Source organism: Stegastes partitus, unplaced genomic scaffold (genome assembly GCF_000690725.1).
Source record: "Stegastes partitus isolate 25-593 unplaced genomic scaffold, Stegastes_partitus-1.0.2 Scaffold315, whole genome shotgun sequence".
Taxonomy (NCBI): Eukaryota; Metazoa; Chordata; class Actinopteri; family Pomacentridae; genus Stegastes; species Stegastes partitus.
The window spans coordinates 183,321-199,271 of NW_007578046.1; the positions used below are offsets into that span (position 1 = coordinate 183,321).

At 44.7% G+C, this 15,951-nt stretch overlaps 1 protein-coding gene across 1 annotated transcript in view; it reads left to right on the forward strand.

Moving 5' to 3' along the window:
* Positions 1-15,951, forward strand: part of pcloa (piccolo presynaptic cytomatrix protein a) — a 65,191-nt gene that overhangs the window by 22,384 nt on the left and 26,856 nt on the right. The window contains exons 5-9 of the mRNA XM_008283497.1: positions 3,081-3,290; positions 6,688-10,753; positions 11,064-12,599; positions 12,912-12,913; positions 13,260-15,327. Coding sequence (XP_008281719.1) covers positions 3,081-3,290; positions 6,688-10,753; positions 11,064-12,599; positions 12,912-12,913; positions 13,260-15,327 — 7,882 coding nt within the window. The remainder of the gene's footprint in view (positions 1-3,080; positions 3,291-6,687; positions 10,754-11,063; positions 12,600-12,911; positions 12,914-13,259; positions 15,328-15,951) is intronic.

Consider the following 15,951-nt stretch of genomic DNA (forward strand, 5'->3'; position numbering starts at 1 on the left):
GATCTTTCTGCGTGGAGTTTGCATGTTCTCCCCGTGCAGCGTGTGTTCTCTCTGGGTTCTCCGGCTTCCTCCCACACAGTCCAAAAACATGTTGAAGTTAATTGGTGATTCTAAATTGTCCATAAGTGTAAATGTGAGTGTGCTTGGTTGTCTGTCTCTAAGTGTAGCCCTGTGATAGACTGGTGACCTGTCCAGGGTGTTCCCTGTCTTCACCCTAAGTCAGCTGGGATAGACTCCAGCCCCCCATGACCCTAATGAGGATTAAGCGGTGTATAGATAATGGATGGATGGATGTCTGTATCTGCTACAGATCCGTCAACTGTTTAGCACCATGCTGTCAATCACAGAGTCTTCTTCCTGAAGGGGGCGTGGATATTTATAGCTGAACTGTATTTCAAACTACAGGCACCAGAAGAACATCATTTAGAACACGACTGAAAACAGGGATTGCTGGTGAAATACACTATATCTGTAGTATATTGAGGTGGAAAACACATTCTGGGGACAAGTTAGATTTGCATGATTTTGCTGAATAGAGGCACAATACGGGACCTTTGTTGATGGTCACTTTGCTGTACTGCAGAGTTATATTAACACATCTGCTTCAGTGGAAAGGTTACTGGTGGCTTAAAAAGATATGACTCAGTTCTTCTCAGTAGCTATAAGACACAAATTGATTAAGTGTGTTTGAGGAGGCGTCAAACGCTTCAGGTGTGCTTGTTGTGATGTCTTGATAACGTCAGTGACGACCGGCTCTGAAGAGGCTGACCGACTGTCTTGACTGAGTGGCTCTTCTGCATTTCCTATCGACAGCCATCTCTCCAGCTCTCAGTGCCTGCTCTGTCTGCGTTAACTGATGTAGCTGTCAAGCTGGAGAAACTCCCCTCTCAAAGTCCTGCCAGCAGGGACCGGTAGAAGGGGTCAACTTGATAACACCGGTACATACACACAAAACGCACCAGAGTCTGCACCAACACCCGTCCATCATCGTGTCTGAGGATTAACTGGATGTCTGTCAAGTTGGAAATGTAACTCACTAAAGTCAGCAAACCTTCTTGATGGGAGGAGCTCTGGCATCTCCTTACACATCTGTTTCACTCTCTTCTAGATAATAAAGACACCACTTCCATTATTACTTACTTCATCTTTTTGAGTCTCAATTTCTCAACCACTCTAAAATATTTGCCAAAGCCTTTGTGCTGCCTTTTTAGGGGCGACTACGTGCTATTGAGATGCCAGTGATTCTCCCTAAAGTGTGAGCGTTCTCCTGTTTGTGCATGGGCTGAAACATGGCGGTTCATGCCTTATTTAATCTGACTTCGCTGCTGCCACATTCCCTCTGTCATTTTCTTCCACCCCCCTCCTGTCACCCTGTTTCTTCCTCTCTGTCTGTGCTTGGAGAGAGGTTGGCTTGTCTGCTGCATGGCTTAGCGTACGGGCTGCGATCTTCTCTGAAGTTTAGCATAAACCCAGATGTTAAGCCAGGCGGAGGCATTCGTAAGAGGAGGGGGGGGGTCACGGAGGAATGTTACAGCACTTGGCGAAATGTGAAATGAGGTGTTTGTGTGTGTGACTGCGGTTTCCATAATGCATGGTTCTGGTTTGGTGTCATTACATTGAATAAGTGGGTGTGTTTGCAGGCTCAAATCCTAACATGTTGGTTGTTTATCATTTTTTCACTTAGAGCAAAGCATGACTGGATATTAAACTCCAATAATAGCTGCAGGTCTTGAATTATAGCTCCCAGCAGGGTCTTACGTCTTGGTATGTTGCTCTAGAGTCCTGTGTTTAAGTGAGTACCTGGGAATATAGGGCAATAATAGGATAATCATAGCAGGAAAGATTTAGTAGAGCTCTGAGATAACACATAAGAACAATTGTGCCAACTTACCAAAAAAACATATTCCATTCAATGTTAAGGAAGGAATTATACCAAATTATTGTACTTAAATAATAAACATTGCTGAATGTTCTTTAAATCGGCTTGTGTTGGGCTTCAGCATCCGAACAGAAATGTAATTGGAACTAAATGTTCAGGGAGCAGAGGGTCTTGGGACAAACAGTGCTCTGACTCATACAACTGTCAAGCGGGAAGCCCTTGTGTTTTTTTTTTTTTTCACTCGTGAATATTTGAAGCGGTTGAATTAACATTGAACAGTTTAGGTATGAGCACATTTTCTTCACAAGTTTAAAGCGTATGTGTTCGTATAGGGTGAGCGTATGCATACATACAGTCATAAAGACACAAACACACATTCAGACACAGTCTCTCTGTTACATGAAACGTCCTCACAGGCCACCCAAACCTTGCTGGCTTGCCTCGGTAAACCCCTGTCCCATTACCATGCATTATGCATGGCTCTATCTCTTAAGTCCCACAAATGTAAAAGCTTCCCTTGAAATAGAAGAAGTTATGCTGTCACAGTGTAGCTTGTCACAGTGACGTTTTAAATACGTAGAAGCTTGCTGTTTCATATAACTGTGTTAGAATTAAGAGTACGTTTCCAGTAATGGTTATTTGTGTGGGATTTTGAGCAGTACGCATCACATATACAGTAACATATAACACATCTGTAGCAGTTTTTATTTTATATATGTTTTTAAGGAATTCATAGCAGTTATTAGGGATTCATGATATTGATGTGGTGACCACGTCGGTATCAGCCGATATTAGTGTTATTTCCAATATATCTGTATCGGTCTGATAAACAAATTTAGCTGATGTGAAGAACTGATGATTGTTTAACATAAGTGCCTTCGTCTCTACATTTGATATTGCTGCTATTTCACTGATGTTTTTACTTGAATGTTCCTGGACTTGAACGTTAAAGATGTTTAAATATGTTTTATTTTTGTTACATAATAAAGAAGACTGTGTGGTCTAATTTGGTATGGGCTGCTTTTGAATAGTTTCTCACAGTGCTTGCTTATACTCATTTTTCGGTGTGAACAAAAATTGAATATCGGTAATATCGGTTATCGGTGATATCAGTTGTCTTAATATTGGGTATCGGCCAGAAATTTTAATATCATGCATTACTAGTAATTGTTAACAATCTTTTCTTATCCTTGTTTTACAGAAAGAATGGCTTTGCCTCAACTGTCAGACCCAAAGAGCCATGTCAGGCCAGCTGGGAGACATGCCGCCTCCATCCATGGCGTCCCCAAAGAAGCAACCACCTGCTCCTGCTCCTGCTCCTGCTCCCTCCTCCTCCCCTGCCCCTGCTGCTGTAGATAGCAAACCTGTAGTAGAAGCAGCAGATCTACCCCCACCAGCCTCTGAGGCCAAGGTAGTACCTTCAACTGTTCCCACAACCACACCCGATAGCGCATTAACTTCACCTGATCATAGCACCCCTCCTCCTGAGGATAGCCCACAGGAAACACAGCAGTCAACAGAGCAAAAACAACCACTAGCAGATGAATCAGTGTCTGTAATTCATCCTGAGCAAGAGGCTCCGATTTTAGAGGGTTTAGCTGAAAGTATTCCAGCAGTCCCACCAGTTGAGCAAGAGCAGAGCAGCTCTGAGAAAATAGCAGAGGACCATCCTCACCCCGAGACACAGCCATCTGATTCTGATCAACAAATGCAAAGCGCAACTGTCAGTGAAATCCCAGCAGTTGAGCAACAACAGGAGGTAGCAGAGGGCAACCCTCAGCCTGATACAGAGATATCTAATGTAGAGCAACAAGCGCAGAGTGCACTTGAGGGTGAAATCCCAGCAGTTGAGCAACAACAAAAGGTAGCAGAGGACCATCCACCCCCTGATATACAGGCAGCCGATTCTGATCAACAAATGCAAAGTGCAACTGTCAGTGAAATCCCAGCAGCTGAGCAACAACAAAAAGAAGCAGAGGACCATCCTCACCCTGATATACAGGCACCTGATTCTGATCAACAAATGCAAACTGTAACTGTCAGTGAAATCCCAGCAGTTGAGCAACAACAAAAAGTAGCAGAGGACCATCCTCACCCCGATACAGAAACATCTAATGCTGAGCAACAAGCACAGAGTGCACTTGACGGTGAAATCTCAGCAGTTCAGCAACAACAGAGTAGCTCTGAGAATGTGACAGAGAACCTTTCTGTGTCTGTGGAAGGTGAGATGCAAAATCTGTTGACTAATACAGGTTTAGACAAGACATCAGTCCCTGCAGAGGTAGAAACTGAGCCAAATCCCAAGATTACTCAGAGTGAGGCTGCAGCTCCCCAGACAGATAATGAGAAAGTGGAGCCCGCTCCAGAAAAGCTTCCAGAAGTGACAACAAATTCAGTTGAGCCAAAGCCTACCTTGATCCCCGAAGCAGTCGCACAAGACACAGGCCCTGTTACCACAGATTCTGCAGCTACAGATGTAAAAGAGGAGAAAGTGGTAGAGGTCACAGCTGAGAAACCCCCAATAGATGAACCCCAACATACTCCAGCAGATGAAACGCCACCAAATACAGTAGACACAGCTGTTAATGAGGACAAGGCAGACATTACTACAAAACCTGAGCCTGATAGTGTAACACCTAATGTGGAGAGTAATGGTACAGCAGAAATAATAACAAAAGCAGAACCAATAGCTCCTGCAGCCCCTGTTGACAAAGCGGATGTCCCTATACCTGACAAACCCCAGCAAGAATTAAACTCAGAACCAGAAAAGTGTGTAGAATCTGAAAGTCCTATAGTAGAGTCAGAAAAACCTCCTGTGTCCGCTTCAGAGGAGAAAAGTCAGGCAAATGAAGTGGAAAACAAACCCACAGAAAAAGAAAAAGAACCTTCTCCAGCCAATATGGCAGATAATTCAAGTCCTGTTGCCCCACTTGAAGAAGAAACTAAAGCTCTAGAAAAAGCAAACGAGGAGAAAGCTGTTGAGGATAAAGTTGCTCCGAATGTTATTAATAATGAAGAAATAGCTAAGCAGATAATACCTGGGAGGGCTGATGAGGAAGCATCAGTTGAGGTGAAAACAAACACAGCTGCAGAGGGGGTTACTGAGGTAAAAGCTGACACAGGGAAAGCTTCTGAAGAAGAGGCAACTGAAAAGAAAACAGTTGAGACGGCAAATGACCAGAAACCTCTGGAGGAGACGGTTAATAAAGCAGAATCAAGCCCAGCACTCAGCTGCACTGAAACAGAGAGCAGTTGTCTTGTAATAGAGAAAAAGGAATCAGAAACAGCAGGAGAGCCAGCTCCAGCTGTCCCTGAGGAAATGCCAAAAGAAGAAATAGAGATAAATAAAGAGATAGAACCAGGGACAAAGTGTGAGCCTGCTGGGGAAAGCCTTGTTGAGACAGTATCAGCGTCAGAGAAGTCAGAGGAGAAAGAGAAGCCTGTGATCGAAGCGAAAAGTGTATCAGAGAAAGAGGAAAAGCAGACACCTGAAGACACAATGTCAAAAGCAGATGATGAATCTGACAAAGCAAAGGGTATCTCTGCTCCTCCATCTCCCGACTCTGAGGAACAAGAACAGGTCAATGTCAAGGTGCCAGTGCAGAGCGCAGAGGTGTCATCCTCCGCTATTATTAGTGAAGTCAGCGATAAAACCTGCGAGGAGAAAGTCCTCCAGGATGAGACAGAAGCTGCTTCACAAACGACAAGCGCTAATGCAGAAAATCAACCCGAGGTGGAGGGAGAGACGTCAGCCGTGACAGGCACCGATGAAAAACAGCCAGAGAAAGTTGCTGAGCTGTCAATCAAAGAGGAGGAAGCAAAACAGGACAAAAAAGAAGATGAGTCACAACCTGTTGCTGGCAACATCCAGGAAACTATTTCAGTATCAGAGGCAGTGTGTGACAAAGATGGCACTGCAGAGCTTGATGTAGGAGAGAGCACAAGATCAAAGAAGGATGAAGTATCAGAAGCAGCTTCTGAAAACGGAGGTGTTCCCGTATCAGTAGCTTCAGTCCCTGTAGCAGAACCTGAAACCCCGGTCTCTGTAGGTAGTGAGCAGGAAGAAGCCCCAAAGGAGATGAACATGGAGGAGAAAAAGGAGGCTGAAGCTCAGCCTCAGAAAAAGCTCAGTGATGAAGCTGCTGTCTCTGAGGTGACTGTAGAATTTAGCACATGTGGTTTGGATTATAGCAATATCCTTGGGCTTCATTTATTTGCTTTACTTCAGAATTATTAAACAGATTTAGGTACTTAGATTTAGACACACATGGAGATTACTTAAATGAAAATAGCAAACTAAATATTGTACTTGCCTGACGAATGATGTCTAAACACTGCAATATACATTTGAATGATATGACAGACTGTATGTATCACATTCCTAGAAAGTAGAACTGTATGTAGTAACTGTACTGCCCCTTACTCTGACAACATCAGTGGGTTTTTAAAAAATAAACTAAATTAATTAGCTTAGCATTTCTTAGATTATTTTGTTTTTAAAAAATACACCACATTAGTTTATTGAAGTCATTACAATTTCAGAAGTTTTGTTTTCATCGCCATTTAAATTAGGGGTCAGAAACAAATGCAGAAAAGTTCTCTTTTAATTAACCATGTGTACACCATAAATAATCAAGGGTGTTGTTAGAGAGATTTTTAGAGAGCATTTACAGCAAATGTACGTCAATGACTAACTTGCCTCCTTGATTACGAATAATCAGTATTAACACCCACAATAAAAGAAAAAAGATATGGTAATTTTTTATTGCAATAATAATAAAAAATGTTGTTGTCTTTTTATCCATCAGGTGAAAACAGTGGAGATGTTGAAAGAGCCTGCAGTGAAAGAAGTGGCTGCTAAAGAGGGCAGTCCCACCAGTCCATCAGACCTAGCAAAGCTAGAGAGCACCGTCCTTCCCATTCTGGAGGCCCAGGCAAGCACGAAAGAAGAGGAGAAACAAACAGACACTCTCAAGACCAGACGTAAATTAGAGGTCCTTCCGCTCTCACCTGACTCACCTAGCTCAGAAGAGGACAGAGAACTTTCTGAGAAGAATGCCAAAGGTACCACAAAGAAAAAGCTCCTTGTGCCCATGGATGTCAGGGCGGATTCCCTGGATGATAGCAGTGAAAGCTTTGGAAAGGAAAGCCCAATGTCAGGAGATGATGAGGATTTTATCAGAAAACAAATAATAGAAATGAGTGAGAATGAGGATGCTTCACCATCTGATGAGGAAAACCTAGTCCGGCGAAAAATCAGAGAGAATGAGAAAAAACACATGGAACAGAAGAAAACAGAGACTGTAGAAAAGAGCACATCGGGAAAAGTCAGACGACTTACCAAGAAAACCACAATAAGTCCAGATGATGACGATAAGGAACTCAGCACGACACTGGATAAACCCATTATAGACAAGGAGGAGGGACAACAAGGAAAAGAAAAGGAGCATCAAAGTGGTACTGCAGTTCGCAAATTCCAAACCATGGAGCTGAATGCAACCAGCAGCCCTATGCGTATACCCAATGATGATGGTGAGCCTGAAATGGAAAGTCTGACAGACTCTCCAGATGATCGGTCTAGAGGTGAGGGGTCATCCAGTCTGCATGCATCCAGCTTCACTCCTGGAACATCCCCAACATCCCTCTCATCACTGGATGAAGACAGTGACAGTAGTAGTCCGAGCCATATCCGTTCTGGTGAGGGTAAACAACACAGGAAAGCCAAACACAGACAACCCGGTCAAACGTTGCCAACTATTGAAGACTCCTCTGAGGAAGAAGAAATGCGGGAAGAAGAGGAGCTGCTCAGGGAGCAAGAAAAACAGAAGGGCTCAGGGAAAAAATCCAAGAAAGACAAAGAGGAGATTAGAGCCCAGAGAAGGCGAGAGCGTCCAAAGACACCACCAAGCAACCTTTCTCCTATTGAAGATGCCTCACCAACTGAAGAGCTGAGGCAAGAAGCTGAAATGGAGGAGATCAGGCGATCATCCTGCTCAGACTTCTCCCCCAGTATTGAATCAGATCCTGAAGGGTTTGAAGTCCATGCTGCAAAGATTGCAGCAGTCCAGAAAACATACCAACTGCCTACATCAGTATCTCTTCACTCCCCAACAGATGATCAAAACAATGATACACCACAGAAACAACCTCTCAAATCTGCTGATGAAGCTTATGAAGAAATAATGCTGAGGGCCAAGTCACCAACAGTTGACAAAGGTGAGATTCAACCAGGAAAAGAGTCCCTTTATGGAGGCATGCTTATTGAAGACTATGCCTATTCATCTCTTATTGACAATTCAACAGCTGATCTGGGGGAGCCAGAGAAGATTACTGTTCCTGTGCAGCCCAAAAAGCTGAGATCACCAGATGAAGTTTATGAAGACATGATAAAAAAGAGGAAGGAATTCATGCAGCTGGAGCAGGAATACCAAAATATGCAGCCAAAGAAGGAAAGTACACCCCCAGAAATTGTTCTGCAACCTGCTGAGACTATCATCTCCAAAAGCAGTACAATAACATTAGGCAAAGATGGCAAGCCATTGTTGGATGCTGAAGCAGCCTATGAAGAGCTAATGAAACGAGTCCTGACTCCTGGAACAAGTCCAACTCAGCAGGAGCCAGAAGTGGATGTTGCTGCGTCGAGGAGGGCACTCCACCCTATCCCAGACTTAAAAGTGACGCAGTGCTCTTCAGGAGAGCTGTCGTCTGATGATGAGAGTATAATTAAAAAGGAAGAGGAGACAGCAGCAACTGAAATGGAGCCTGTGAAAGAGATCTCTGAGCCTCCTCTATCAACCACATCAGATCAGCAACCTCATACCACAATCACTGCATCCCAGGCTGATGCTGTAGACTTATCTGGTGCCCTTGCAAAAACATCAGCCCCTGTGATTGCAGTATCACCCTTGCCCACAGTCCCCCAGTACACACCCAGTATACCCAGTGTAGTGTCAACTGCCCCACCTGTGCCCCCTAAGCCAAATGTCCTGCGTAGGGCTAATTCTCAGGAAAAAGCAGAAGAACCTGTTGCACCACCACTGCCTCCTCCTCCCCCACCAAAACCTACTGTATTTCCCAGGAAAGCTCCAGTTCCACTTCCACCTCAGGCTTCAGCAACTCCAATAAGGCCAGAGATAGTGGCTGTGACAACGACGCAAGGACCACCTACAAGACAAGTAGTTACTCCAACATACAAACCTCACATTCCTCCACCTGTTCCCCCAAAGCCCTCCATTCCTGCTGGGATTGGGGACAGCCACAGACCAGGACATGGTGTCAAACCACCAATTGCACCAAAACCTGGCTCACAGCCCTCTTCACCTGCCCATGCCCCACATCCACCAAGGCCCACTGTACTTCCCACAAATTCTCATGAGATAGCCCTGAACCTGAGCCCCTCATCTGAGAGCAAACCATTTCAACCCTCACCAAAGTCTCCTTCTTCTCCAAGATATGCCAGCAATCTACGTGACACGTACGTAGTTATCACACTGCCATCTCAGCCTAGCTCTCCAGTAGACAGTGTCACAACTCAAGCTCCCTCTAGCCCAGGCCCAGCATCTCCTTCACGCCAGCCTAAGCCTGAGAGTTATCACCAACCACCGCCTCAACCTCAGTCATATTCACAGCAGCATCAACAACCAACCCCTCCTCAAACAACCAGGGTTCCTCTGGCATACACACGAGTAACAGAATCCATTGAAAGTCAAGAGATATGTGGCCCAGAAAAGCACGTATCTAGTTCTTGTCATATCATTGAGGCTATATCTGCCTCAGCTCAGGCACCTGTGGTTATGCCGAACCTCATCTCTCAAGTGGTTACCACAGAAGTCCAAAGGACCACTGTCTCTGTTGTTCATGAAAGGACACCACCACCAGTGCCAGCTCCAAGGGCAAATGGTGTTCCAATCTCGATGGAGAAACCTAAGCCACAGTTGCAAGCACAGAATGGACAGGTCTTCCAACCTTCTGAGGTGGTAGATCTTAGGACTATGAAGGTGGATCCAGGATCAAACATGAATGGTGTGGATTTGTCTGCTGGCCCAGACTCAAGACGTCAGTCTTTTGCAAGTGATGTCAGTCGTCACAACAGTGCAGTGCAGTCACCTGTGGTCAACCTTAGTGCTGAATCATCCACTGTTTCTATAGTGACGGATAGCATCACCATTGTGACTTGTTCTGCCACAATACAGCAAAGTGACAGTGTAGACACCTGTCAGGCATCTTCAGTGCCCCTTCAGCTAACAAAGAATAAGGCCTTTGAACCAGTTTCTCAAATTATATATCGGCCAATTGACTCTCAGCCCTCTACTCATGCTACGACAGAGATACCTATTAACCTCTCAGTTGGATCAAGCACAGGTGGAGGAACTTTCCAGACCATCCCTGTCACTATTGCACCGACTTCTGTTGCAAATTGTGTCGCCAATGGGTTGCATACAGGTACAACCACAGTGGCAGGAGCTGTTGACCTCAGCACAACAAAACCCTTCAACACTGTGGTATCGGTGGATGCTGCGTCTGCAGAAGTGGTCACAGCTGTAATCACAGATGATGGCAAACCAGTAGATCTAACAGCAGGAAAAAGAGCTGTATGCTGTGATGTTGTGTACAAGCTTCCATTTGCAGGAAGTTGCACGACTCAGCAACCTACTACACCTCTGCCCGAAGATCGTTTTGGATATCGTGATGACCATTATCAGTATGACCGATCATCTTATGGCATGAGAGGGTTTGGAGGGATAAAACCATCAATGTCAGACACTAATTTAGCAGAAGCTGGCCTGTTCTTTTACAAGAGTAAGAACAGCTATAACTTCAGTGGCACGACAGAGGGTGCAGTAGATCTTACCTCAGCAAAGATTTCTGATGCAGGTCAGTGCAGTGACATTGCAGACCTGTCACTTAAATGTCACTTTGAACTGCCTCCACTCATTCATGGCTAATGTGGCATATTTTTTGGTTTGTTTTGCTTTTATTTTGCATGGACATTTTTTTGTTTTATTTTTCTTTTTTTCATTATGAGATTTTTGCATGTGCCTGCATGCTGTTATGCTTGTTGCACCTCAGTATTGGATTTTTCCCCTTGTTCCACGTTTTTCATAATTTGGATAAGGCATGGCTTGCTTCAACATTAAATAAGTCTGCAATATGGGACTGAACTGATATTTTTGACTTTTGACAGGTGAAGCTGTTGACTACTCCAGGAAAGGGGCTTACGCAGGAATGACTATTCCACCTTATTCTCAAGCCAGAGTCACAAGTGCTGCTGGTACACTCTTTGGTACAAGTAGCGTTTTAAGGTCATCAAATGGAGTGGTCTATTCCTCTGTTGCAGCACCAATTCCATCTACATATGCCATTACTACCCAGCCTGGGTCCATATTTAGTACAACATACAACACCCTGTCAGGTATGCACACCAGCGACACCATGCCTTCCCTGTCCAACCTACAAAACTTGCCACTTACACGGTCCCACAGTTTTCTGTCGACTATTTCCACTGCTGAAACAGAAGAACAAGGAGATTCCCCACTCAATCTAGAGATGTCTAGAAGGAGTGCATCTGTGGATGCTGCCACTACTGCTGCAACCTCTTTATCCCTTGACTACACTGATGCATCCCTGGAGGCCATAGCTGCTTCACTGGAGGCTCTGTCTTCACCCATGGTTCCTGGGGATGGCCAGTATCAGGCAGAGCGTGAAAGGCTCGAAATGGAGAAACTCAAGCAACAGCGCCTGGCTGAGGAATTAGAATGGGAGCGGCAGGAGATTCAGCGATTCCGTGAACAAGAGCAGCTCCTGGTACAGAAGGAACTGGAGGAGCTGCAGACCATGAAGCAACAGATACTGGCCCAACAAGAAGAGGAAAGACAAGCTCACCTTATGATGCAGAAAGAAACCTATGCTCAGCAACAGCAGCAGCTTGAGCAAATTCAGAGACTTCAAGAGCAACTCCGTCTGCAACTGGAAGAGCAAAAGCTTCGTCAGATGTATCCTGGTGGGGACATACCAGGGCATGGTGTGCAGGAGGCAGTTGTCTTAGGACCTGATGGTACAGTACTAGCCCGAAAGATCACAGATAGTGGGTGCCAAACAGATGAAGAGGATGAAGCAGTCAGCAAAGCTTACACAGCAGGTAGAAAAAAGAGAAGTGCTAAAAAGAGTGTTGACAGTTGTGTGCAGACTGATGATGAGGATCAAGACGAATGGGAGGCCCAGACCAGAAGCCGACAAAGCCGGCCACGTACTGCCAGGGGTGATCGAGGTGGGCAGTCAGAGATGTCTCTTCAAGCCCACACTGAGATTTCTATACAAACAGATACAGAGGGGAACATTAGAATGGACACCAGGATGGAGCTGTCAGACTCTGAAAGGACATCGCCAAAGAAACGACCTACTCCCCTAGAAATAGGTCAGTCTCCTAACCTCAAAGCTGATTCTTCTACACTTCAAGCCCATCCCAAATCCCCCAAAGTACTCTATTCTCCCATATCCCCCTGTATGTCACCAAGTAAATCCCTTGAGTTTGTGTCCTATGATAAATCCCTAGGTGATACAAGCCCACAAAAGCTAAGAGGAAGTACGGATCCATCAAAAGCCTCTCCAGCAAGTCCCAGAGGGCCAAAATCCATGCAAAGATCCATGTCTGACCCTAAGCCCATGAGTCCAACAGGAGAAGAAAGAGCAACATCCGGCACCCAGTATGGTGACAGTGTAAGTACTATCAATTTATACAAGTATCACTTTCTTTAGGTATGTAAAAAAAAGATGCACAAAACAAAAACATTGGTTTATTTTTATTTTCAAAAGATGAAGATGTGATTTGTGTTTAAACTTTTCTTTTTTTTTTCTGAAAATGTTTAAAATGTATTTAGATGTTTCTGAAGAGGTGTTTCCAGCTTGAGCCCATTTCTTGATAAAATACCGTGGGGTATGGAAGTCAGTTTTCTGCCTGAGCAATTCACCGTTGAGAATCTCATACATACATAAACAGATGGGAAACAAGCTGAGCTTGCATGAAAATACTGAGCTGTCAGAGATCCATAGAGGCTTAATGTGAATAAATTACTTCTTTTTAGACTAAAAGGTGGAACTTTGTAAGTAGGCTCTAATACTTACATAGTTTATTGAGACCCAGAAAGGGTGGTCAATAAACTGTATTTTCTAATAACCTTATAGACACACATACTACAATACACCATGTGGTCTTTTTAATTTTACAACATAAATGAATTCATATAAAATTAGAACAAGTATCTCAAGTTAATTTTATCTGACTAATGTGGTACAACAACAATAATTTTTCAGATTCTGAGGATTACGCACCCAGGAACCCAGGACTTCAGTTCCTCCAGTACTAATATTTTTTTACTTACAGGGGAAAGGCTCAGGTGGTACGCCAACAGGCACTCAAAAGAAGGTGAAGAGGACTCTCCCAAATCCACCATCAGAAGATGAGTCAACCACCACTGGCCAGACAGCATACAGCACCGGTTCTGCCCGCCGAAGAATGTGCCGTAACTCCAACATGGCACGCGCAAAGATCCTGCAAGACATTGATCGTGAGCTAGATCTGGTGGAGCGTGAGTCCTCCAAGCTCCGCAAAAGACAAGCAGAATTAGATGAGGAGGAGAAAGAGATCGATGCCAAGCTTAGGTACTTGGAAATGGGCATTAATCGTAGAAAAGATGCGCTACTGAAGGAGAGAGAGAAGAGAGAAAGAGCCTACCTACAGAGTGTTGCAGAGGACAGAGACTACATGTCAGACAGTGAAGTCAGCAATATCCGAGAGACTAGAGGTGGACGTGGAGGTGGTGAAGATGAGGAGATTGAAGATCATGGTCTTGAACGTCCCAGGACAGCTCCTCAGTCAGAATTGGATGACTTTGTCCCACCTCAAACCAAGCATGAATATGGCAAATACTCTCAGTACCAATACCCTCAAAGCCAATACCAGCAGTCTCTCTACCAGACTCCCCAGTCCTACCAGTCCCATTCAATCTACTCCTCTGTCCCGTCACTCACTAGCTCCCAGCAGCAGAGTTACCACCAGATGCTTTTGTTGCAGCAGAAAGCTGCTAGACAAGCTGCCCTCCTCTCAGAGCTGGATGCAACTAAATATGATGTCATTAGCCGTCAGCCTGATCCCACATCATCACCTTACCTGGGTGTCAAGTATGACAAATATGGCAATCACCTTGACCTCAGAGCCTTGGAGGTGGGAAGTATTGCAAGTAGCCCAATGTCAACTGTCTCTGATTCCTACTACACAGATGTAGATCACCACACACCTCGGAGTTACATGCTGCTGGAAGATGCTGCAGAACTAGCTAAGGGCTCCACAGGATTGTCTTCATCTTATAGTCTGGCTGAGAGGGAACTGGCTAAAGCAGAGAAGTTGTTGCGTAGAAGTGCTGCAGATCTAGGATCTACTGACTATCTGGGGTCCACCTCTAGACTCCATACTTTTGGAAAGACCCCTGACGAAGAGGATACAATGGAGGAACCCTATGAACTGAAACTTCTCAAACAACAGCTCAAGCAAGAGTTTAGGAGAAGCACAGGTGGAACAGAAAACTTAGAACAACTCACAGGTCTCTCTCAGCACTACTATACGCCAAGCTCTGGAATATCTAGTTACTCCCAAAGACACTACCCAAAGTCAGAAAAGTACAGCATCAGTCGACTTACTCTTGAGAAGCAGGCAGCTAAACAACTCCCAGCATCTATGTTGTACCAAAAACACAAAACCCCACTCCTAGATCCTAAAATCTCCTCCAAGTATTCCTCTATGACAGACAGCAGAGCTTTGGAGACAGACTATAGCTATCTTGGGTCTACCAGTGCATCCCCAAGATCCAGCCGGCTTATGCAGGATGAGATTACCTTTGGCCTTCGTAAGAATATTGCAGAGCAACAGAAGTACCTTGGGTCTACTTTGGGTGCCAACTTGGCGGGGTCACTAAACTTAGGCCAGAGCTTGGGTTTGGACTCTGCTTATCCTAGTGGTAGCCGCTCAAGACCCTCATCCAGGCCCACATCTTGCTATGGCTTGGACTTGTCTATCAAAAGGGACCCTTCCAGCTCTTCACTGAGGCTTAAAGGAGATGGAGAAGCATCTGGAGACGGACCAAGTTATCAAACCCCATCTGGTCGTACCAAACCCACTAGCCTTCCCATTGTGCAAAGTGGACGTGGCCGAATTCCAATAGTGGCCCAGAACTCAGAAGAAGAAAGTCCACTGAGCCCCGTTGGGCAGCCTATGGGCATGGCCCGTGCATCAGCGGGACCTCTGCCCCCCATCTCAGCTGATTCAAGGGACCAATTTGGTTCTTGTCTGTCCTTGCAAGACTCCCAGCAGTCGCAACATATCAGGGAAGAGCCAACCAGGGGTAGGGGTTATGTGCTGCTGGATGACCTTCAGGGCACCATGTCAGATAGTGAAGGTAAAAAACAGACTTGTCAAACTGTTATTCTTTTCATATTTAATGTTTCATCACAAAGAGGTTTGGTTTATGGTGTATCTTGCATGCAGTCCGTACTAATGTGGATAGCATTTAGTTTGTGTTCATTAATTCAAACTCTGCATGAGTCTGTTAAGATTGTGTTTGTGTTTTTTTTATGTGTCAATCTTAATTTTGGTGAATGTATTTTCTTTTTATTTTGTGTCGTACATGGGGTCGATGTATTAAGATCTGGTGTGCATGCATGTCTTTGTACGTTTTACTCGAAATCCTATCAGCTTGAATGTATGTCTGCATGCACTGTGTTTCCATCTGCATTCCAGATATTGCGTAAGATTTTCCTATACTAGTTCACTGCATGACACTGTACACTTTAACTTTGTGTTTCCGCTATATTATGTGGTACGCTTCCTCCAAATAGTTGCTCACTTATAGCAGTCCGCATTTTATTTCGAGCATGTTGTCATTTGTGGCTGTTTCAGCTCTCAGAGAAGATTTTCACAGCTTTCAAATCCTGCTTGTTAAGCATGCAAGGCTTAGATAGAGCTCTGTAAGCCTAGGTCAGATGCAAAAACTTTCTCCCAAAAATGATTCACAAAAAAGTGC